A 25,535-nucleotide genomic window follows, 5' to 3' on the forward strand; every position below is an offset into this window, starting at 1 on the left:
TATTTGTGGGAACAGTAATAATTTTGCAAGCCCTCTTAAGCCCCCCCCCCCGCGTCAATTATTGATGGTCTGTTGCTGCCACCTGGTGCATGGAGGTAGAATTGTTGAGCTCTGGCTCTTTTTTGGTACCCAATTCGAGAGTTCGTTGTAGTTGTCCAGTGCACAATTTCCCACCTGCACAACTGTATGTTGCATTGTCTGCTTCTGGTTGGTCTGTCATGGCCAGGTAAATATAGTTGATTTAGATTGCAAATTGAGAAAGAGCAGTCATAGTAATTTGGAGCAAGCTTTTTTTGCTGGTGGTCTCCATTCTTTGCAATCCACACCTGCCAAATTGAGATTAAGGTTTTGTTGGCTTTTTGAGTACCTGCTTACCTGCTTATTTTCCTTGTTTTTATTTCAGTAGTTGACGTTAATACCTGTAGCTTTTATTTTAGCTTAATATTTTTATTGCAATCCGTCATGGGAATTTTGGTAGTGACTAGTAGAACAAGCTAAATGAGTCAGTATGTTCATGAGGACAGTTAGTGCAATTTTTAAATGCTGGGCAACTTAAAAAACATGGAACAAAGTTTCTCAGTATTGGCACCAGCTACTTGGTAAAGCCTACAAAGAGCAGATAGAGGGAATCGAATCAATGATCACATAATCTTTTGCACGCAACCCATCATCAGATGCTATCTGATTTTTATATAAATTTCAGCCATTCTAATTTGGACAATAACTGCTATTCCTGATTCTCTGTGACAGTTGCACTGTAGTCTAGCAGTGAGCTATTGTACATGATACGTTTATTTCACTAAAGTAATAACTCAATAGGAGAGGAGGAATGAGAATAAGGGCGCAAATCTTTTAGGACTGCAGTATTTGGGGGTGACATTTTAGGAATGAAATTGCTGAAAACCTAAATGATGTGATGGCAAAATTTCAGACATATTAAAACTACTATGTGGTTTTGTTTGGTGGCGTTCAATTTCTTTAAAAACCAATTATTTTTCTACTGATAAATGTTACTCAACCATTTAGATCAGACTATAGAAGACACCATTGGGTCTGTAAAGGATATAATATATCTCATAGTGAAACATGACATCAATATTATCTTCATTCCTACTGAGACATGTTTTCCTCTCTGCATCACCTTTCGTGCCAACTTCTTCTGATTGATAGGCTTTCTTGTGTTCTCAGTTTCATATTTTTTGCCTATTAAAATGAGTTTTTGTTACTACCCTTCCATTCAGGGATGGTTCCTGTGTCTGGGACTGAGGAGGAAGAAGTGATGGATCCCAATGGGGAGACACTCTCTATCCTTGCAAAATTCCAGCCTCTGTTGATGGAAACCATGACAAAGAGCAAAGATGGCTTCCTTGGTGTAAGTAGCACATTTTTAAAAAAATATTGCAGCTGGAGACATATGTCGGGGTGCCAGTTTCAGTCAGCAGTTCTGTGAATCCAGTCATTCGATCAATTGGTCTTTATTCTGGTCCAGGGCAGTTATTAAAAAAGAAGCGTAAACATAAAAAGATATATAAGAGGTATAAAAAAGTGGAAGTTTAAAAGTACACAGGGGATATACAATATTTGTAAATTTAAAACTAAATACATAAGCAACATAGAGGTGGGCCTCAACTTATGACCGTTCATTTAATGACTGTTCAAAGTTACGAGGGTGTTGAAAAAAGTGACATGAGCGGTTCTTGCGTTTACGAAAATCATAGCATCCTCTCAATCACAGGATCAAAATTTGGGCCCTGGAGTCATTGGTATGTATTTACAATGGTTGCAATGTCCTAGAGTCGGGAGATTGCCATTTGCAACTTCCCCAGCTGGCTTCTGGCAAGCAAAGTCATTTCACTTAACAACAGCAACGATCTCTTTAACAACCCTGGGGTGGGGGGAAGGGTCCTAGAACCAGGCACAATTCACTTAACAGCTGTGTGGGTTAACAATGAAAATTCTGGTCCCAATTATGGTTGTAGGTTGAGGAGTTCTTGCAGTCTCTAAAAACCAGGTTTGCTTATTAATAGGCCTGCTTGTTTCTACAGATTTCCCATGTGGCCTTTACTGGGCTCCGCAACTGGACAGCTCCTGCTTCACCCCTCAATATGATGTTTGCTCGACAATTCAAGGCCTTTCTTCCCCCAAAGAATAAGTTGGAACTTGGTGACCCATGGTGGATCATTCCCAGCGAACTAAACATCTTTACCGGATATCTTCCCAATAATCGTTTCTACCCTCCGGCTCCCAAGGGCAAGGAGGCGAGTGTAGTGCTTCCTAATGAGGAAGAGAAAATAATCTTTGCGCTTGTTGAGTGGGGCTATCTTGAATTTGATACAGTGGTGAGGTTGTTGGTTCTTATGAAAAGGGGAATTCTACACCTTTAATTTTGTTTATTGGGAAGTGGAGTTAAATGCCTATAATTTCTGAACTCTGTATATATATTGGCATAATCTCAGCCTTAGAACTTCAGGTCCTTTGGATTTCAACTCCCAGAATTCCCCAGCCAGCATGCTGGGCAATAGAAAATAGAAAGAAAGCATGCTGGCTGGCTGGCTGGCGAATTCTGGGATTTTGAAGTACGCAGGCCTTAAAGTTGCAGCGATTGAAAAACACTGGGGTATAAGATGATTCATTAAGTCCAGTCCCTGCAAAACTGACTTTTGAGAGGAAGGCTTTGGAAAGAGGGGGGAGGGGGGGAAGAGAAAGCAATGATATTTTAGTGCAGTACTTTCTGAATCACAGAAAGAAATATTGCAGATCGATAGAGCACAAAGTAGAAATGCAGTGCAAATGGGCAGATCAATTTCCATTCCTTGGCAGCTGCCCATTGGAATATTGGATCAGGTGTATTAAAGACCAAAAACGCTGTGATTACTATAACAAATATTCAGTAATAACAGGAGCTATAAATTATTGAACGGAGCAAAGAAACGGGAGGGAGAGCAAGGAACGAAGACACCTATTGTTGAGCAGTATTTCAGAAAGACATTTTTCCCTCCGGTGAGCAGAGGCACCTGGGCGTGTTTCCTGTCATAGAGAGAGAATGTGAGGGGAGATTTAATAGCTCTTTTCAAGAACCTGACAGGCAACCTACACCAAGGATTTCACGATGGTTATTTCAGAATGCCGACAGACAGTAGAGGTGCTTTCCAGTCCTGAGATTCTGTAATTCTTGGTTTATCCTTTCAGGGGCTATTATTCATTTTCAGGTCATTCCGCCTTGTATCTTTTCCTTTAGGTCCTCATTCACAAGCTCTTGAGCATGTTCCACCCACGGCCATTTGTGAAAACTCGTTTTGCTCCTCAGGGAGCAGTGGCCTGCATTCAAGCTGTAGCAGAGTTCTACTACAGAATAGCCTTCAGGTAAAGTAAAGGTAAAAGTAAAGGTTTCCCCTGTCTAGTCATGTCCGACTTTAGGGGGTGGGGCTCATCTCCGTTTCTTAGCTGAAGGAGCCAGCGTTGTCCGAAGACAGTTCCGTGGTCATGCAGCCAGCATGACTACACACCAAGGTGCACAGAACTCTGTTACCTTCCCACCAAAGTGGTACCTATTAATCTACTCGCATTTGCATGCTTTTGAAGTGCTAGGTGGGCAGAGGTGGAGCAAGGAACGGGAGCTCACCCCATCCCACGGCACTTGGGTCTTGAACCTGGGCTGTCAGCTTTCCAGCTGATAAGCTTAGCTTTTTTAACTGTTGAGTCACCGCACCCTCCTTCAGATACAGTCCCCCAAGAGGTTGCATTCAGTGTGGGGTGTAGGAGGATAGGTGTGCAATTATGTGTGGGTAGTTCTGAGCAAGAAGCATGTTGGGTGCAACCGCAGGTGGGATTATTTCATCTTGTTGCTTAGAAGTATCTGAAGGAGAGACTGAGGGATGCACATTATGTACGTGACTCCATGGCCTTGATTCATGAACTGGCCCCTTTACAAAGTTGTGGCCAAGCTGAATTGTTGGCCATCCACGTTCTCTAGAATGCTTTTCCTGTCAAGCTGAGAATTGATGACCTTGCTGGGATTTAAAAGGGCCTTACAACATATTGCAATTGTTTTTCATTATATATATATATATGTTTTTAAAAGTTTGTGATCTGATGTTTATGTTTTATATAAATTACTATGAGGCTTCAGTATTGGAAGATCTATGTTTCCCGTGGCACCAGTTGTGACTCTGGTTGGTGCCATTGGATTTGTGGACCTAAAAGAATTAGATAATTTGGAAGACCCCAATGACTGCAGAACTGGCCATGATCAACTTTTTCGAAGGACAGAGCAGCGGAGGATTTGGCCACCTAGTAGTGCAGACTTTGATGATGTAACACACTATCTCATCCCTTCTTTCGGACTGTTCCTTATTGCCATTCACATATCGGCCCCAAAGGATTCAGAGTCCCCTGGGTACTGGCCACAGTGAGAGGGTGGCCTGAACTTACATCTGCTGCCCCTAGAGGTGAGAGCTCTAGGGGACATGCTGTACCCAGGATGGATGTTTCGGACTATTCCCCCCTGGTATAGGCTCTCCAACTGTCGTGAGAGGGCGTTGGTTGGCCTGTCCTGGGGTGGCACCCAGCTGAGTGGCAGTGGCTGGGTGGAGGCTCGGGACATCTATTTGCTCTCTGTTTGGTTCCTCCTTAAATCAACTGACTATGGACTGCCTATATCTGGACTGCTTTTATGCCTTGTTTTAGGTACTCCTCTACGGACTTGCTCGCCCTCAGGGGTGCTCCCCCTTCCTGGAGGTGGCCCGCCTTTCCAGCCGAGTATAATCTCGAGGAAGGTCCCATTTATTGGGATCCTGAGAGATGGCCGGGCACGGTTATGGGCCTCCGACATAAACCTAATAGGAGGTCCTTGATTTGTTTTTTGTCAAAAATTTTTTGGGGGTTAGGGAGGAGGGAGGGTTCTTTTCTTGGTTGTTTGGACGAGGGGGGCAGTCCAACTACCTTTGTTCAGGCTAGTGCTGAGGCTGATCGCGGAGGGGAGGAGCGGGGGTCGGCTGCTTCTGGGGCTCCAGGGCCAGTCGTGGGATTATCTATTCCCACGACGATAGGGAATGGCAGCAGGTGTAGGAACAGAGGGCCGTATCGGTCTCAGGGAAGGCCTCTCCGCTGCTTACAAGCGGTGAGGCACTCCGACCCTCTGGTTCCGCCCCGAGGTCCCGGGAGTGAGGATGTGCAGCCTCCTGAGCTCCGGCTGGTGTATTTGAATGCCAGGTCGGTCGTTAACAAGGCCCCTCTCGTCCGAGACTTGGTCGAGGGGGAGCAGGCTGACCTGGCTTGCATCACGGAAACCTGGTTGGGCCCAGAGGGCGGTGTTCCTCTGGTTGATCTTTGCCCACCAGGTTTCCGGGTGCTGCACCGGCCTCGGGCTCAGGGTAGGGGTGGGGGAGTGGCTGTTGTTATGAGGGAGACCTTGTGTCCGCGGGAGGCCACCGTTCCCCAGATAGTCGGGTGTGAGTCTCTCTTTTTGAGATGCGGCCCTGGTGCGCAGTTGGGCTTGCTGCTGGTGTACCTTTCGCCTAGTCACGCAGCAGCAGCCCTGCCTGAGCTGCTCGATGCCCTCTCTGGGCTGGTGGTTGAGTTCCCGAAACTTATAGTTTTGGGGGACTTCAGCCTACCATCTCTGGGAGGATCATCTGAGTTGGCTCGGGAGTTCATGGCTTCCATGACGGCCATGGACCTGACGCAAGTAATTTCGGGACCGACTCATGAGGGAGGCCACACCCTTGACCTTGTTTTCTTGTCTGGACGGTGGTTAGATGATCTTGGTGGGGGCTCTCCAATTATCATGCCCCTGTCATGGACCGATCATCATCTCCTGCGGCTGGTCTTCCGTTTTGCCACCCCCCGCCGTGGGTGTTTGGAACCACTCAAATGGTACCGCCCCAGACGCTTAATGGATCCCCAGAGGTTCCAGGCGGCGCTGGGGTCCCCACCTGCCTCCCTTGCTCACAGCTCGGCCGAGGCCTTAGTGGAAGCCTGGGAAAGGACGGCCACTGAGGCCCTTGACCGAGTTGTACCCCTGCGGCCCCTGACCCGGTGCAGATCCCGTCGAGCTCCATGGTTCTCTGCGGAGCTCCGGGAGATGAAGCGTCGGAGACGGGGCCTAGAGAGCGGTTGGAGGTCCAGCCGATCCGAACCCGACCGATTGCGACTAAGAGCCTATATTAGGTCTTATCTCGCTGCAATTAGGGAGGCAAGGTCCAACCACTTCGCCACCCTTATTGCGTCCGCAGATAATCGCCCGGCTGCCCTGTTTAGGGTGACTCGCTCCCTCCTAAATCAGGAGGTGAGGGAGGATCCCTTGCAGGGACGTGCCGAGGAGTTTAACCAACATCTGTCGGACAAAATCGCTCGGATTCGGACCGGTCTGGACTCTGACTGGGCAGAGTCTGACGATCAGGACACGGGTGGTCTTGTCGATATCACCTGGGAGGAGTTTGATTCTGTGACTCCGGAGGAAGTGGACAGGATCATGGGGAGGCTGAGCACCACCACATGTTTACTGGACCCGTGCCCTTCCTGGCTGGTTTATGCAGCCCGGGAGAGGACACGCAGCTGGTTCCAGGCAGTTATATCGGCTTCTTTGAGTGAGGGTATCTTCCCCGCCGTCTTGAAGGAGGCGGTGGTGAGGCCTCTCCTCAAGAAGCCTGCCCTGGACCCGGCTGTATTGAACAACTTTCGTCCTGTCTCCAACCTTCGCTTTCTTGCGAAGGTTGTTGAGAGTGTGGTGGCGCATCAGCTCCCTCTGGTCCTGGATGAAGCGGATTATCTAGACCCGTACCAATCGGGTTTCAGGCCCGGGCACAGCACGGAGACGGCATTGGTCGCGCTGGTGAATGATCTCTGGAGGGCTCGGGACAGGGGGCATTCCTCTGTCCTAGTCCTATTAGACCTCTCGGCGGCTTTCGATACCATCGACCATGGTATCTTGCTGCGGCGTCTCAGGGGATTGGGAGTGGGAGGCACAGTTTTACAGTGGTTCTCCTCCTATCTCTTGGGACGTTCGCAGTCGGTGTTGGCAGGGGGGCAGAGGTCGACCGCGAGGTCTCTCATTTGTGGAGTTCCTCAGGGGTCGGTCCTCTCGCCTCTCCTGTTCAACATCTACATGAAGCCGCTGGGTGAGATCATTCGTGGCTTTGGAGTTGGGTATCATCAGTATGCTGATGATACCCAACTTTTCTTTTCGACCCCAAACCACCCCAGTGATGCCCTCAACGTGATGTCCCGTTGCCTGGAGGCGGTTCGGGTCTGGATGGGGGGGAACAGACTCCAGCTCAACCCCGACAAGACTGAGTGGCTTTGCATACCTTCATCCCGGGTTTATTCGGACATTCCACCTCTGGCTATGGGGGGTGAACTATTACCCCCCGTAGATAGGGCTCGCAACTTGGGGGTCCTCCTAGATTCACGGCTCACCTTGGAAGACCATATAGGAGCTGTGACTAGGGGGGCCTTCGCACAGGTTCGCCTGGTGCGTCAGTTGCGGCCCTATCTTAGCCGGGATGATCTATGCACGGTCACTCATGCGCTCGTGTCCTCTCGTCTGGACTACTGCAACGCTCTCTACATGGGGCTGCCCTTGAGGACCACCCGGAAGCTCCAACTGGTACAGAATGCAGCCGCGAGAGTGGTGTTGGGAGTCTCCCGATACTCCCACGTTACACCTCTGCTCCGTGAGCTGCATTGGTTGCCAGTTGTCTTCCGGGTGAGATTCAAGGTACTGGTAACGGTGTTCAAAGCACTCCATGGCATGGGGCCGGAGTACCTCAGGGAACATCTGCTGCCGGCATCAAGCTCCCTGCGCCCTGTGCGTTCCCACAGAGAGGGCCTCCTCAGGGTGCCACCGATCAGAGAATGTCGATTGGTGGCCCCCAGGGGGAGATCCTTCTTTGTGGGCGCTCCGGAGCTGTGGAATCAGCTACCGGTAGAGCTCCGGATGGCGCCCGATCTTCGCTCCTTTCGTCGCGATCTTAAGACATTTCTGTTTGTACAAGCTGGCCTAGCCTGATGGGGATTGCTGGGGTTGTTTTATCTTTGGTTTTTTAATTTTTCTTGGGGTTTTTAGCACTGTATTTCCATTGTTTTTAACTAGGGCAATTGTTTAATCTTTTTTAATGTTTGTATTTGCTATTTTATTCTGCCCTGTGAACCGCCCTGAGTCCTCAGGGAGAAGGGCGGTATATAAATGTTATTAAATTAATTAAATTAAATTATAAATAATTAATTAGAAAGAAAGAAAGAAAGGCCCGGTTGATTAACTTTTAATTCAAAGTTAAATTTAGCTTTCTTTGTCCTGCAACAGATTGAATTGTTGGGATGTGATATTCCTCCCCCGGTGCCATTTAAAGACCATGAATTTAAAGGCCTTCTGTTTGCTGGGTTGTCAGATTGAGAATAATTGTCCTTGCTCACCGGTTCCTCAAAAACTCTATAAACTCCACGTAGGAATAGTCATGCACTCGCTTTGCTTGATTGGACTGTTGTGTTACTTATTGGTGCAGACAAACAGTTCCCATGTGGTAGGGAAGGAATATTTCATGTGCCAGTGAAATTGATCACCTGATGATTACCTTCTCAGCTGAGCATCTAGCTAGCCAACCTGCTTTGCATGTAAATAGACTCTGATTCATTCCTTGGCATCTCCAAAAGGTCTGTCAAAAATTCCAGCCAGATACTCAGGAGAGTGCCAGTCATTGTACAGCCAACACTACTGAATTAAGCAACCAATCAGTCTCCCACTTCCTAGAAAACGAGAACCATCATTCCTTCTTTGAGATCTTCCTGACAGTTACTTCCTGACAGTTAGAACAATTAACCAGTGGAACAACCTGCCTCCAGAGGCTGTGAATACTCCAACACTAGAAGTGTTTTTAAGAAGAGACTGGACAGCGATTTGTCTGAAATGGTATAGGGTTTCCTGCCTGAGGAGGGGGTTGGACTAGATGACCTCTAAGGTCCCTTCGAACATCATCATCATTATTATCTAGTATAGCTAAGCAATAGGAGCTTGAAAAGTATAACTCTGTCATTTTTGCAAATGTGCATATGTGACTGGCTGTGTTACACATTCCTCAGGAAGTTCTGTGATCTGAATGGATTTGCACTTAGAAATCTTTTTCCACAGTGGATCAAGCTAAGTGACTGATGAGAAAAAGTTTATTAACTCAGAATGTGCCCAATGGAGGGCTAATGTTTCCTCAGTGAAAACAGAGAACTCTGCAAAATAGTTAATACACTATTAAAAACAGAAAGAAAACTCAGAGTAACAATTCTGTGCTTTATATGAAAAAATTTTCATTCAATTTTGGGTGCCCCCAGATGCTAGCAATTTGTGCATATTAAAATAATAAAACACAATTGTTTTTAAATACACATAGAGTAGGAGCTTTAAAAATACCCACTAACAGGCAAAATCTTGTTTTATGTTTTGAAGGCGAGAAGAACCATCAATATTGTATGTATAAGAGGCAGAATATTGCACCTTCTCAATTATTCATCGTTAATGACAGTGCTGGGAATTTACCATAGAGGCAAACTGGAAGTTTGCACAGCTGTCTAAGCCCAAATGTGGCACAGTCCATACAGCATAAACAGCTAGTTTGGGATCACTGGAAAAATCTGTCTGATCTATGTAGAACTCAACCATAGCTTCTCATTCAGGCCAACATAGATACACATCTCAATAAATGCATCCTGTAAAGAACTTCCACTGTTCAGCCATTTCATTCTTGCTCATTTACAATAATCCAGAATTCTTCTGGCCTGCTATTATTATTATTTATTATTATTTATTCAATTTCTATACCGCCCTTCTCCCGAAGGACTCAGGGCGGTTAACTATGTTGTGTGAATGCAGTCATCTTAATTTGGTGGGGATGAGGGAGGATAAATTTTGTGAAAATAAACTGCTTGCCTTCATTAGCACACAGTGGCTGATTGCTCCTTTTGATTCCAGAATCCATGCAGAGTTCCAACTGAATGAGCCTCCAGATTTCCCATTCTGGTTTTCTCCTGCCCAATTCACGGGCTACATTGTCCTCTCAAAGGATTCTTCCCACGTTCGAGAGTTCAAACTGCTTGTCCCTAATAACAGGTAAGCTTCTCCAGTTTCCAGTACTACAAGCAAGTGTGAAATTTAAAGCAGGCACACTCAATACATCACATTCACATTTCACATTCTTCTACCTGAAGACAGTTTGCAATAAACGTTTGGGTGTAATTCATTTTCAGATGGAGAAACAGGTCTGCTTTAATTTTAGTTCTTCGCAAGCTTAAAGGCAAAAGATGATCATTTCCCAACTGAATCAGGAGGCTCTGATCTTCTTTGGATAGAGTTCATTGCCTTGACCAACATATAGTTTATATCATACTGGTTTCTTTAAAAAGACACAGTGACTGAACGTATATCATGTGCTAAGCCAAAATCAGATAAACCAGATGGTAGCTTGTGGAATGATTTCAGCTACTCAGTCAGGCAACGGAGTGGTCTTATCAGGTTTTAGAGCAGAGTTTCTTGACAATTTTAAGATGTGTGGACTTCAACTCCCAGAATTCCCATGCTGACCAGGGAATTCTGGGAGATAAGTTCATCATAAGTTCATCTTAAAATTGCTGAGGTAGAGCATGTTCTTTGGCACTGACATTTTACCAAACGAAGATGAAGCTTGGAGAGGGATATGATTCTGGAATGTCCACGTGGCCTTTCAAGCAAATTGCAATGATTTATTTAACAAGAACTTGTCTTGCTGTCAACGTATTCCATATACTTATAAATACTGTGTTTGGTCATTGCCCTCTTCTCTTTCTCATGGGTGCCCTGCTTCATATGAATGAAAGTTTCTGGCCTTGTTGACTACAGCTTTCCCACTTCTAACGATGGTGATTTTTCCCCCCCATCAGGTCTCTTAATGTAGATATGGAATGGTTATACGGTGCCTTAGAGAGCAGCAACATGGAGGTGGATATAGGATACTTACCTCAGGTCTGTAGCAAGTGTGGACTAATCCTCTGTGTACACGCATAGAGTTCCTTGTTCTTTTTTCAATTAACAGTGAGAACATTCAGTCTTTTCCAATCTATTCTTGACCATCTTTCCAGAAAATGCTGGTAAGAAATTGGAGAGTCCTTCTCCAGCTATTCCATAGCGATTGCATTTACTGTTACGTTCAGCGTAGCTATTAAAACAACCCCTGTTCTGGGCGTGTGAAATAGATTACATCATCAGGCAATCAAATAACATTTTGGTATCCCAAAAAGGTCTCATGTCCCTGTTGTTTCACAGATGGAGCTGGAGTCTCTGGGGCCATCTACTCCTTCAGTGATTCATGATGAAAATGGGAATGTGATTGATAGCAGAGAAGGAGAACCAATTCAGTTTATTTTTGAAGAGATTTCCTGGCAGAGAGAAATAAGCTGGGAAGAAGCGTCTGGGAAATTGGAAGTGGTCATGTATCCATTTAAGAAAGTATGTAAAGAACCTGACACCCTCTCAAATGTGATTAAATAATTATGCCCGTGCTCCAGGGAATTGAATTAGCCGAAACTCAGATACGTGAAATAAATACACAGTACATTTCTGATACATGCTTGGAAGTACTGGTTGAGGTCACAGTGGAATCTGGATCTCTTAGTACAACTGGTGTTTTAATGGCTGTATCTTCTCTCCCTTCCCTTATCCTTGAGGCCATTGTGAAAGAGGCAAATGATAGGAATGTTTGTAGGAGGTTCTTATCAGCAGAGAACACAAAGGCTCTGTGTAACTCATGAACTTGAAATAAAGAGTGAATTTATAACTCAAAGTATGAAAAGTTACACAGTACTTGTCACAGAGCTCTCCCTCCATTGAGGTAGGGAAAAAAATCCAGGGGAAAATGAAATTAAAATAAAAGCTGGGGGAACTTGAACAACCGAGTCATTTTAAGACATTTGTGCATGGTTGACTCTTTAAGTAACACAAGTACTTTCGGCTCAAGGGTTGCATCAGGCTTTGTGCCCTATTGATGGAGCAGTTCAAAAGTGGGTAGGGCAGGATTTGATTTTGGGGTGTGGTTGGGATTTATAGGGGGTGAAAGGGCACTGTAAGTCTCTGTGAGGCTGAGGTACCTATAACCCACACCCCAACCCCCAAACACCCAAAAAAGGCTGCCAGTTTTGGCCTCACCCACTCAAAAGGACTCCTGAGGTTTGCAAACAAAACAGCCCACAGGTCACGGGTTTTGGGTTGTTGTTTTTTTGCATGTTTGTCTTAAGAAGACCAGATTACTTTTAAGAAGGCTTACATAGCAGGATTGGCCAACTTACAGGCTTGTGCGTAAGTAACGCCAGTTCTCTGATTAACTTGAAATATGTGACTTCTTGTTGAATGAATTGCGAGAATATTGCATATGAGCAGTTACGTAAATAGCAGCTTACCCTGCCTTATCTGCATTAGTTATTTCCTGAACAGGAAACCACCTGAAAATATCATAGTTGTAAATTAAGACGGGAAGTTGGAAAAGAGCCCAGAAAAGGACATTGAGAAAAACCACTGATGCGCTGCTGCTGAGAAAACACCGTGAATATTGCTAGAAAATGGGTGCGATTCAGAGGCATTCTTACCTTTAAATAACAGAGCAAGTGAAACCTGCACAGCCTCGGAGGGCCTTTCTCTTGTCTTTGGCTTTGGGAGGGGGCCTCCTCCCTGAAGATGCTGTTTTCGTTGTTCAAAGGAAGCTCCCTCTGAAATGTAAATGAAGCTTCAAAGCAACAAGCTTTGAAGAAGTGGTTTTTCTCTTGGCTCAGGAGGAGGAGGACTTCACAAAAACGTTGAGCCTTAGAACGCTTGCTCCGAAACTGTTCATATGACTGAGCTGATTTGACTTACCTAATATACTGCTCAAAAAAATAAAGGGAAAACAACACAATGTACTGTATTTAATAGTAGGAGGTCTTATCTTGTGTTCCCTTTATTTTTGTGAGCAGTATATATTCAGTAGTCTGGGAGCACCTACTGCAGTATGTGAGGAAACCTCTTTTTCTCCACTGTTGTGCATTTTTGACAGTTGCCGTGTCCTGGACTCACATGATTGCCATTTGCGATTTTCCCAGATGGCTTCTGACAAGCATAGTCAATGGAGAAAGGCAGATTCTCTTGACATCTGCAGCAGTTCGCTTAACATCATAGCAAAAAATGCTTGTCAAATCAGGCATGACTCACAACAACCACTTGGCTTAGCAATGGAGATTGTGGTCCCAATTATGGTCATAAGTCAAGGACTACCTGCACAGTATAGACCAGGGGTCTTCAAACGTGGCCCTTTTATGACTTGTGGACTTCAACTCCCAGAATTCCTGGGAGTTGTAGTCCACAAGTCATAAAAGGGCCACGTTTGAAGACCCCTGGTATATAGGGCACTGTGGCCAATCAGGAACATTTTGTATGTCTCCATTTTGAATATACTATTCTATACTATGCTATTTTAGCATTTTAGCCTTCGTAACAATAAATACATGAGCCAGACATCCCAAATGAAGGGTACATTCAGCTCATTTTGTTTTTCAGGTTTCCTACTTTCCCTTTACCCAGGCTTTTGAGAAAGCCAAGTCTGAGGGTAAACTTGTTCATTCCATACTCTTGTGGGGAGCCTTAGATGATCAGTCATGCTGAGGTAAGGGCTGAATTTGACATTGGAGTGTTTTTTAAAAGGAGTTTGTCAGGAAGTCTTAAGTTGTTTTTTTCTAAGCAGAAGATAAAAATGCTAGGGTGATTATTGAGAATATTATTAACAGTATTTGAGGTAAACATACTTGTTGTTTTGATACCCTGATTTTTAACTCAATAGCTCATGAAACCCTAATTTGGCAAAGCCTCTATGAAGGTGCTTCATTAGTTAAGGATCTTGTGCTAGGTTGATTTTATATAAAAATCCCAATAAGGTATGTATGAGTACAGGCCAGTGTTTCTCGGCCCTGGCAGCTTGATGATGTGTGGCCGCCAGAATTCTTGGGAGTTCAAATCCACACATCTCCAAGCTACCAAAATTGAGAAATAATGATCTAGGCTTTAATCTAATGTGTTTACCTTGAGCAAAAGGAAGCCATGCTCTGAAGAACTTAAAAAGAAAATTGAGAGCAGGCAGGAACATAAAAGTTGCAAACAGAGATAGGAAGAGGAAACGCAAGGATAGAAAGGCACACATTCAAGCAATTATAAAACAAATGACGGTACAGTACAATAGGATGTTTTAATTCAGTTTGCATATTAATCTCTCATTGTTTCTAATGCCTCCTTTCTGCTTCTCCTGGAAGTCACTGGCATAATACTGCATGCCAAGCCCTGCAGAAAGACTTTACTCCAAACTGCCCTACTAAGCCAATTCAGAGTGACTTGCATTAAGGCAAACTGAGCTCCATCTCCCTACCGGGCATATCAAGAACCTGGGCTAGGGGGCCCTTCTGATGGTGCCCACCCACTCCTATATTCTTAAGACTCTTCAATGCCCAACTCAGTGTTTTGCAGCAGAACCAACATAACAGATACTCAAGGCGATGAAAGTGATGATCGAGATATGAATATTACCACTTTACCTAAAGATTCAGAAATCTGCTCCTAAGTGATGATATGTTTCATCCAAAGAGTTCCCTAACCTTGTTTGTTCCTCCTCTCTGAGCAGGTTCAGGGCGAACTCTTCGGGAAACAGTCCTGGAAAGTTCGCCCATCCTTGCATTCCTGAATGAGAGCTTCATCAGTACCTGGTCATTGGTGAAGGAATTGGAAGATTTACAGGTAAGCTGCTACTGAAATTCGAGAGGACAACAAGTTGGAATGGGTAGCTTGAGAAGATGGGATCCCTAAGCCCCAGGATTTTGTACTCTTTGCTTAGTGAACTTGTAACTGCTATAATCTGTTAAGCTCCTGATGCCTATTAACATGAATATATGTTAAGTTAAAGCATCCTTGCGGAATAAAAACAACGAAACATCAATGATAAAGATATAATTCATGAATAGTAATTAAATTACTGATTAAAAGTGAAAGATAAATAGCTATAATCAGCAATCCAGAATCAAACATATATATTCCCGTCTCAGTTCATCAGGTGTCCTCCAGAAGGACTCAGCTTTCCACTTCCTAAATGAGATCAGAGAAGAGACAAGTATAATATCCATGGGAAGGTTGTTCAGAAAAATGACTACTAATATTGAGAAGTGTCTTTGAGCCGCAGCCCCCCTCACTTTACAGAAGTGTATTATTACCGATGGCTTCTCTCAAGACAAGTTGGCTGGGTCAATAAGTGCCAATTCATAGAGGGTTTTATATATCAAAAATTGCACCTTGAGTTGCATCCATACTTATCAGAAGCCAATGAAGGACCCATATAGTGTATTCCTGATGCCATAGGCCACTGCATTCTGCACTAATTGAAACTTTCAGATGGACTGCACATTATAGTCATCCAATCAAGTGGTGAAAAGCATGACTTATACTGGCACAGTTCTCCTCCTTCAGGTATGACCACAACTAGCACACCAGTTAAAGCTAACCACAGCCTCCATCTTCTTCACCAGCAGTAGCCAGAAGGACTTCCATGTTGAGAACCTTCAACATTCTTCTTCCTTGTCAAGAGACACATTGGAATTGGATTCTTCACTAGCATCATTTGTAGATATCAGTGGGTGTTCCCCTAACACCTAACTGAAGAATTTGTCTTTGCTTATGACTAAAATCTAAATAAAGTTATATATGATATATACATGTTATTTTTAGTATTGGTTATGCCAAGTCTTCTATATGGGCAGGACTCTACAAATGAATTTGTTTTATCTTTCAAAAACAAATCCTTCTGTCCTTCTGCTATTGCTCATTCCCTTCTCAACTCCTCACAACAAAGCTTATGAAACAGTGGTTATGCAGATGTTGGTGAATCACAGTTTCCAGGCTCCCTCTTTCTGGGTGAAGCCACTAGAAGAGTTGAACAACATCTGGAAGACAATCCAATACACCAGAATAAAACAAGAAGCAAACAATTAGGAAATTCTGTGTCAACAGTAATACTAAATACTGTAATAATCTTTCATGGTTTTTAGATCTTGATGCAAGCATAGATTTTGATCTCATTTTAAGATTTGTTTCTGTTTGAACCAAACGAAGAGCATCTTGCTAACAAGAAATGTTAAAATGCAAATGTCTCTTTCACAGAGTAAACAGGACGAGATCACCAGCAAACTTGCAGACCTACATCTTGAAAAGTATAACTTCCCTGTGGAGATTATGATCTGCCTGCCCAATGGCACTGTGGTAAGATTCACTCTCTCTTGGATCTTTTCAATCACCTCGTTTACCTTGTAATTTTCTAAACCGTGGAATCTTTTGGAATTATTTTGACTTGCCTGCAATAAGAACTGAACATCTCGTGGACAATTCTGTACCACAGAGCTAAAATTAAACATTTGGAGCAATGCAGTGTTCTTGCAGCACTAAGATAACAGAAAAATATTCTCTTAATGATTGTTCTTTCTGTTCCAAAGACTCAGAAATCGGCATTTGCCCAGCACCTGTAGGATGCTAAAAGTTACTTGCTTGAAAATGGCTACATCTTGGGCAGAGGCATGACACACACATACTCAGAACCACTTAAGCATTGGGATGGATTAAAGGGGAAGAAATTAGCTGAAATACTTCCCAAGCTTCAACTTGAAGCAGGGAAGATTTATCACAAATATTCACCGAAACACTAAAAGTTAAATATGAATGACTATATTTACTGTTATGACTCCAGGTATTAATAGGAACAAAAAGAGATGCACGGGAGATTTCAGTGTATGCGTGTATATGCAAATAGTATCTATAAATGGTGATGACCTATAAAGCCCTAAATGGCTTGGGTCCGGGATATCTGAGGGAACACCTGCTGCCGGCATCAAGTTCCCTTCATCCTGTGCGCTCCCACAGGGAGGGCCTTCCCAGGGTGCCGCCGGCAAAGGATTGCCAGCGGGCAACACCCAGGGGGAGGGCCTTCTCTGTGGGCGCGCCTGCCCTCTGGAACCAGTTACCTGTAGAGCTTAGGACTGCCCCTGATTTTCGTTCGTTCCGCCGGGACCTGAAGACCTGGCTCTTTGAGCTTTCCAGCCAGGACTGAGGAATTTTTTAATTTTTAACTTATTGTAATTGGGTTTTTAATCAGAGTCATAGGGGTTTTAGATTTTAATTAAGGAAAATTTAATCTATTTTAATTGTTATTAATTTTTGTATTGTAATGTTGTTTTAATTGCCTTGTGAACCGCCCTGGGTCCTACGGGAGAAGGGCGGTATATAAGTTTAATAAATAAATAAATAAATAAATAAATAAATAAATAAATAAATAAATACATACATACATACATACATACATACATACATACATCTATGCACCAGGACGTCTATGGGAGAATCCTCCTTTTTTTGATCAAAAGAGATCCTCTGGAGTTTGGAACCCTGCTCATTTTTTCCCTTTGTTTTGTTTTGCAGGTTCACCACATCAACGCCAACTATTTCCTGGATATTACTTCTATGAAGCCTGAAGAAGTTGAGAGCAGCATCTTTGGCTTCTCCTCCAGTTTTGAAGACCCTTCAACAGCAACCTACCTCCAGTTCTTGAAGGAAGGACTTCAGAAAGCCAAGCCACACCTGTAGCCCTGAGGCCAAGAAGCAAAGGAGTGCCCTCCTCTTGATCAAACGTTACGGTGAAAGCTCCTGCCTCTCTCGTCTCTTGGGTGCTCAGGCCTAACACAGTATTGGGGAAAAAATGTTGCATGTAAATGAAAAATCCCCTTAACCAGTAAGTGTTCCTTGGAAATAGGAAGGTCTGATATCCGAAATTGCCTGAGTAATGTGAAGGAAGCCGCCCAGATGTCTTTCGTAGTGGTAAATTGTGGGATTATTCTAAAACTTAGTGGTAAATTGTGGGATTATTCTAAAACTTAGTGGTAAATTGTGGGATTATTCTAAAACTTAGTGGTAAATTGTGGGATTATTCTACAGGAAGTGGTACTTAGGAGACAGTGCAGTGCAAAGCAAGGAGATTGAATAGGAGGCTGCAGTGAAATACCAGCAAGTTGGATTTCTGATTCCTCTGGCGCAGTTCTCAGTTAAAACTTGGTGAGTTGATTCCTTAGTGAGATACCATCGTCTCTGCATCAAACTAGTCCCCTTCAGGATCCTGAATTTATAGTACTTAAACACGGTTTTACACTTTAGAACTCTTAAGTTGCAAATGGTGTCAGAGTACCTCAAGGAGTCATATATAAACACCAGGCAGGATCTGTCTATGTGTGTCTCTTGTTGATGCTTGCAGGATCCCTTTCTTTGATGCTGTTATGTGGATCATTCCCTTAATCCAGAGTTTCCCAATTTGTTACCCTCCAAGCTGCTGCAAGTAGAGTTCCTAGAACACCAAGACAATATCCTCTTGGCTGGGAATTCTGTGAGTTGTAGTCTCATCCACAAACCACCAAAGCGATCGCCCTCAGGCCACCAAAGCCGCCTCCACTCCCTTGGACTATTCCTCTAGAGCCAGATTTAATCCCAAATCTTCCATTTATTAACCCCTTAACCTTTACCACCACCAAAAATATCTTACACTGCTTAAAGCACACAAGAGTATGTGAAGCGCGGTCCCAGGAATCATGTGCTGTCCTACATCAAGCATTTGGAAGTGCTTACTAATGTTTTTTGTCACAAAGTCCCAGGCACAGAATTTTAACACTGCTGCAATTGTTGATACCCTCTCAGTTGTGAGATGGTCTTCAAAACGGGGTCTCATAGCCTGTGGTTTCCTCCCCCCCTCCCTTCTCTATTTCATGTTCTGCACATTAATTTCTCATGTTTCTAATTTCTTGACTGGGGGAAAAGACATGTGAATTCAGTTGAGAACAGGAGCATTCCGAGATAAGCAATATATCCTGTAACCCAGGGGTGTCAAACTGCCGGCTACAGAACGGGGGTCTCCAACCTTGGCAACTTTTAAGACTTATGGACTTAAGACTTTTAAGACTTATGGACTTATGGACTTCAACTCCCAGAATTCTGGCTGAGGAATTCTAGGAGTTGAAGTACACAAGTCTTAAGGTTGCCAAAGTTGAGGACCCCTGCTATAGAAGATACATAGCTTGTAGAAAATATTTTGGGAATGAAGTAATATTTATACCCTTATTGGGTTTGTTTTTAAATAATGCAAAAGTGAGCCAGTATTTTTTTATAAACAAATGTGTTCTGACTTACGCACGCTGGGTGGTCAAGCCACCATCTGGATTGAAATCAACACACTATTAAAAGACAGGTTTCTTTTTTCCCTTTGATTAAAGTTACAAAAGGACCTATCAGTATTAAGCCTACCACATCACATATGCTCTGAAGTCGCTTACAGAGTCTTTAATATAGAAGCAGCATATCAGCAAGTAGGTGGTGTCTAAGGATAGCCTGTTTACAAGCAGCAACAGCAGCAACCTTTGCATGCTTTTATTTTTGTTTTAGAAGCCTACTTAAATGATTTAAATGTTGCATAATCTAGGTCTCTGTATTCATATGGCAGTCTGCTATTATTCATCTCTTGATGGTTCTTAATCTACACTCTCCTGAATTTTTTAATCCGTTTGGAACATTTCTATATATCCCTAATTCTTTTCTTGGGATATTCTGTGTTCATCATAATTCTTTCTACCTAGTTCTGCGTTGCCATCCTTTGTCTTTGGGTTTCTTATGTCTCTTGATGACATTAATAGAGAGATGGTCTGTGTGTTTACACTTATCTGCAGTGGAAAGCTGTAATGTTTGGCAAAACATTCTCTTGTGAGATGGAATCCAACAGGTGCATGGCATCTTGGATGGAACTATCACAGGGGTGTCAAACTCGCAACGACACGTGACGTGTCCCGACAGGTATCACAACTTTTTCCCCATTGCCGGCAATGGGTTGAGTGTGGTTTCAGCATGAGGCATCCTGAACACCCCTGAGCCATCATAATGGTTGCATTCCTGTGTCACACCAATTCAAAAGCAAGCAAATGTCCTTGAATGGGTTCACACATTGCCGAAATGGGGGTTTGCTTCATAAGCAAGCTCAACTGATGGTTTGCAAACCATGATTTATACATGTAGCCTATACTGGCTTGTTCAGCAAACCATAGAACAACAATGGGTGAACCCAGCCTTTGTGGCCAAGCATTTTTTGTGAACCCATGTGTTAAAGTGGAGCTCAGATTTCTAATAATTGGCATTTAAGCTACTACAGCCGTTACTAACAATAGCTATTGTCGCTTTCATGTGTTTAGTAACCTTTTAAAAATGTATGCTATTATGTTCCGTGACAGAGAAATCCCACAGGTGCATCAGTATTATACTTAATTTGTACTAATTTGCCTATGTTAGTGTAATGTGGAGCTTTATTAAGCCAGTTTTTCTTTGCAAAGATAAAGGCATTACTACTGCAAATTAGAGGGAGCCTTAGTTTAGAAGACAGGGATACTGTCATGTTTTAATGTAAAAGAAACAAAAGAAACACTCTAAATCCAAAGAGGGTAGCTTTTTTTCTTTTTTTCCTGGACCAGGTTCACACCTGGTCTTTGAATGGAATATTGGGAGCTGCAGTCCTAAAAGGAATGTGGAACTAGGATGAAAACCACATTTAAATGTAATTACCATTAAATATAGGTGCTTGGGGAAAGCCATATTAATTACATTTAATTTAAAAGAGCTTAGGGAATCATGTATTAAGAAATTCCCTCTTTTGTCGCATAAAAATTGCCATTTAGTAATAATGTTTGAACATCTCCGCGGAAGGCGGCACAGGCGAGGCGGCGTCAGCCAGAGGCGGCGTCAGTTTGTGAATCTCTTCTGTAAACAAGCATTCCTGAAACGTAAGCTGTTTTAGACGCCTTCAGAAAGAATGCCAAATGCTTGTGCTGATTGCCAAGCACTCAAATTGTCTTTCCAAGACTTTATGCTTTATCCAGAGATAAGGCAATGGAACCCAGCAGACATTTAGTAAGGGACTCATATGGCTTTACTCCAGGAAGTTCTGCTTCTTTTGTGCAGTGATCATCCCACCCAAATATTTGAAAAACAACTTCCCAGATTCTTTCTCTTGCTTGAATGTGTGAAACTGGCTTATATTAAGAGACAGTGGGTCCTCTCTCTCCAGTCCTGTGAATAAAAGTCAGGGGTTTCAATTCAGTTCCCTGCATCTCCAGATAAGACTGGAATAGCTGCTGCCTGGAATACTGGGCACCATTGACTGCTGTCAGTTGTTGCATTTATCCAAAGTTAACCGAATCTTGGATGCTTCCTGATTTGTAGAACACATGCACAGTAAGCCACAAACAAGCCAAGCACACTTCTAAACAGACTAAAGTGGGCCAATGATTTGATGCTGTAAAAGGAAGTTTTCTGCATTTCTGTGTATGCAGACCAGCATTAATGCTCCAAAGTCTTGAGTTATTCTCTTGCTTTTCTACACTAGATTCACAATACATAGATATTTCTGACTAAATCTGGGATTTGGGGACCTCAGAGCAAATGGACGTTTACTTCTGTTGGATGTTGACGAGGATTGTGTAAGCTTTAGAGCAAGGGTGTCCAACTTTGGCATGTCTTAAGACCTGTGGACTTCAACTCTCAGAATTTGCCAGGCATCCACGCTGGGTTAGGAATTCTGGGAGTTGAAGTCCACAAGTCTTAAAGTGGACACCCGTTTCAGAGGAAGGTGTTTCTCACCCTGCTGCAAAAAGAATACAGAGACTCGGTCTCACATGTCTGAATGCCCTTTTTGTCACATCATGTACACCTTTGCACTCACAAAGGCCCTGTAAGGTTTCATATTCTTGGAAGCTTCTGTGCATTTCCTGTCTCACCCTCTGACTTTTTACCCTACAAATTTGATCCTGATTTGCTGTAGCTTGTGCAGGCAAAAGGAAAATGAGTGAATGAAAACAGCTAATGGATGTTCTTGGAAAAGAACCTTTCTCTGTGGAAAGTTATTTAAGGCTGCCAACTTGTATCTGAACCAAGAATAAGTTCCACTGAGCTCAGTGGGATTTATTTTGGAATCACTGTGGAAAGAAAACACTAGTGGGCACTTTTTGGGGTAACCATTTCATTTATTCTATTTTTGGTCCCTGGATTTCTTAACCAAAAAAGAAAAAAAAAGCTAAGCCTTTTCTATTTATCTTGTCACTATAAATAGAATTTTATAGGTATTTTGATAACTAGAGAGAGAAGAAAATGACTAAGTTGGTTTCTCTCCTTCCTCATCTGTTCTTTGTGAAGGTCTGATCTTAAATCAAGGATGGGTCAGGCTTGATTTCTGACAGTTGATTGCAGGAGAGAAAAAAATCTTTATCATTCTTCTCTTCATTTTTTTAACTATTCTTTTAAAGATTTTTATTTTATTTTTGCTAAGTGTTTCCTTTTTTAAGGTGGTTTATTGTGAAATACAAAGTTATTTGCATTCCCTCTGTTAACAGCCTTTCCCAACTAAATGTCTTTCTGAGGTTTTGGTGATCATGAGTTACACAGGTAGTTCTCAACTTACAACCACAACTGAGACCGGAATTTCTGTTGCTAAGCAAGGCAGTTATTAAGTGAGTTGTGCCCAATTTTATGACCTCTTTGCCATGGTGGTTAAGTGAATCACAGCAGTTGTTAAATGAAACAGTGCAGTCATTGAGCGAATCTAGCTTCTCCCATTGATTTTGCTTGTCGGAAGCTGGCTGGTAAGGTTGCAAATGGGAATCCCAAGACTCCAGGAAGCTACAATTTTCATAAATACACACCAGTTCCTAGCCCCCCACATTTTGATCACATAACTGTGGGAAAGCTGCTGTGGTTGTACAAGTTGTAACTCACTTTTTTTTAGTTCCATTGTAACTGAACATTCACCAAACAAGCAGCTGTAAGTTGAGGACTACCTGTAGTCCATATCTTCAAGAATGGTTAGTTTGAGGCTGTATAACACTGAGAATATTTTGAATCTAATCAGTGTTGCTATTCATAAAATTATATTAGAATAACTGTGCTGGACAGATTTTTAATAACGGTTATCAGAGGTCTGTAAAACAAATTGAGGCCAATCTTTTCAGAGACTCTGCCAATATTCAAACACTATTTTTAGTTAGAAAGTTTTGGCTTCAAAGCATTGAATATTTTACACATCTCTATTTGTTATCGAATACTGAAGAAATATTAAGGGAAAAATCAGGAAATGTCAATTAGGTGATGGTCAATGTATTTTTGAACAGCTGTATATTTTTTAAAAATTTAACTTGCTCATAATTCATATAGGAACCATGGCCTTTGGATTTTTTCTAATCCCAAGAATGTTCCATTCAATTTGAAACTGAACTGATATATTTAACTATATCATAATTTCAGACCTCAGTTATTAAATTTGCAAGTTCACTGATTCATTTATAACAGTATTATCCAGTTGAAGCAGTGTTATAGTAAAGCATCATGGATTTATTCTTGTATAAAATATTGGCAACATGGCTGTTTGTTAGCAGCAACGATCACTCTTTTGCAATAATAAAAACTGGGAAAATCAAACAAATGTGTTTTTGTATTTGATGCCAGGGCAATACAATGTATATTTGAAAAGTAAAAAAGAAATAGCCAATCTGTAAGTGAATACTGAAATAGGCAGTATTTCTTCTACCAGCTGGTAAGAAGATAACCAATTTAAAAAACATCTTTCTGATATAAATAGAGGCTGCTGACTTTTCTTTTGTAGTAATTAATTGCAGAGTTGGCCTTTTAAACCAATACATCAAAACAGGTTTTCAAACTTTTTCAGGCCACAGAACCTGTCCTTTAAAAAAGAAATTTCCCTCAACCCTTTAGCAAAGTTCTAGTAAAAGTGTTTATTTCTCCCCTTAGTCTTTCACAGAACCCCATCAAGTTCTAGGAAATATGATTTGAAAAACCTGCATTAAAACATGAAATGGTTAGCTGGGATCTTAAGAGATTTTGTAGCCTCAACTTGGCCTGGGTCTGTGCATGTGTGAACTAAGCTTATGAACATTCCCAAACTGGAGCAATAATAGCTAACATCTGTTTTTTGGCTCTATAACATCCTGTTCATATTTAGTCAGCAATTAGTCTTATGTAGTTTATTGGATCAGATAAGATAACCTTTATTGTCTTTTTTTTACTGTGGGCACAAAGCACACATCAAAAATGAAATTTAGTTGCCCGCTCTCAAAGTGAACACTTACATGACGCACACCTAAACATCCTATATACAACATATGTATAGACCCATACCCCTACATATACATAAATACTAAACACTGTCCATCTTGAATATATAACGGAGGAAGCTTGAGAGTTCACAAGTTTAATACTGTACGGAGTGAAACTATGGCTGAAAATGGATCAAAGATATCACCAACATTTTGCAGCGTGTTGTTGTTGTTGTTGTTAGTTGCGAAGTCGTGTCCGACCCATCGCGACCCTATGGACAATGTTCCTCCAGGCCTTCCTGTCCTCTACCATCTTCTGGAGTCCATTTAAGCTCACGCCTACTGCTTCAGTGACTCCATCCAGCCACCTCATTCTCTGTCGTCCCCTTCTTCTATTGCCCTACATTATTTATCCTAGGTCTCATAATATCAATTCAGTTTTGAAATTCAAAGTGATTTGCAGCACTGAAAGTAACTAAGCAATTAAGGAGATTTTTTGAGAAACAGCCTAAGGTAGTACTATAACTTCTGGGTGGGGCAAGTTGAACGAGTAGTTGTTAACTTCCTCAGGCAACTCTTTCCTGAACAGCAACTTTTCAGGAATATTCGTCCGATTTGAGACATCCCACTTGTGGGCATCCATTATAAATCGCGATGATGAAAAATCCAATTCTGGCCCTTCATATTTGTGTCCAGATGTTGGATGTCAGTATACAAGTCACAAGATCAACATTTTTTACATTCTGGGGAAGCTTGTGTACCATCATTCGTAGGGATGATTAGGAGGGGGCGGAGGCACCTCTGATTTAGAATAATGCAGGAACATCTTGTTTCTCATATAAGCTACGCTGCACTTCCAAGCTTCCCTAAGTATTAACTTCTTTGAAATCAGTATTCTGGAGGAAGCATTCATGCTTTACTCTTTTTTTAGGTGCCTGGATTGAATTCAAACATGCCAAGTCATATTTTAGGTTGGTTTATGAACCATAGTTTGTGACTCTAAACCGGATTGGGCCAACCCGCTGAAACACTACGTGGTTCCGTGCAACATGCTGAACCAAGCAACACCCTCCCCACTCCCAAAATCCCAGAAATATCCAAGCTTGTATAATGCCAGAAAAACTTGATAAGCAAAGTACATACTTGAGTTTACATGTGATAACAGCGGCAAGAATTATATTTGCACAATACTGGAAGAACGAAGAAACACCACCAGAAGAAGAAATCATTAAAAAAATACTACACTGTGCAGAAATGGACAGACTTACTTTAAGGTTGAAAGAAAATGAAGAAACAGAATATTTTCAAACTTGGGACCTAATAATAATAATAATAAAGTTGGA

At 42.5% G+C, this 25,535-nt stretch overlaps 1 protein-coding gene across 1 annotated transcript in view; it reads left to right on the top strand.

Annotated features, from left to right (window-relative positions):
• SELENON (selenoprotein N) overlaps positions 1-23,543 on the top strand; it is a 32,364-nt gene extending 8,821 nt beyond the window's left edge. The window contains exons 3-12 of the mRNA XM_083369837.1: positions 1,242-1,372; positions 2,046-2,258; positions 3,239-3,363; positions 9,956-10,093; positions 10,900-10,981; positions 11,282-11,464; positions 13,541-13,646; positions 14,652-14,764; positions 16,178-16,276; positions 17,486-23,543. Of these exons, the coding sequence (XP_083225963.1) occupies positions 1,242-1,372; positions 2,046-2,258; positions 3,239-3,363; positions 9,956-10,093; positions 10,900-10,981; positions 11,282-11,464; positions 13,541-13,646; positions 14,652-14,764; positions 16,178-16,276; positions 17,486-17,650 (1,355 nt within the window). The 3' untranslated portion in view covers positions 17,651-23,543. The remainder of the gene's footprint in view (positions 1-1,241; positions 1,373-2,045; positions 2,259-3,238; positions 3,364-9,955; positions 10,094-10,899; positions 10,982-11,281; positions 11,465-13,540; positions 13,647-14,651; positions 14,765-16,177; positions 16,277-17,485) is intronic.
• The last annotated feature ends 1,992 nt before the right edge of the window (positions 23,544-25,535 follow it).

The sequence above is a fragment of the Vipera ursinii genome (genome assembly GCF_947247035.1).
Source record: "Vipera ursinii genome assembly, chromosome: 9".
Taxonomy (NCBI): domain Eukaryota; kingdom Metazoa; phylum Chordata; class Lepidosauria; order Squamata; family Viperidae; genus Vipera; species Vipera ursinii.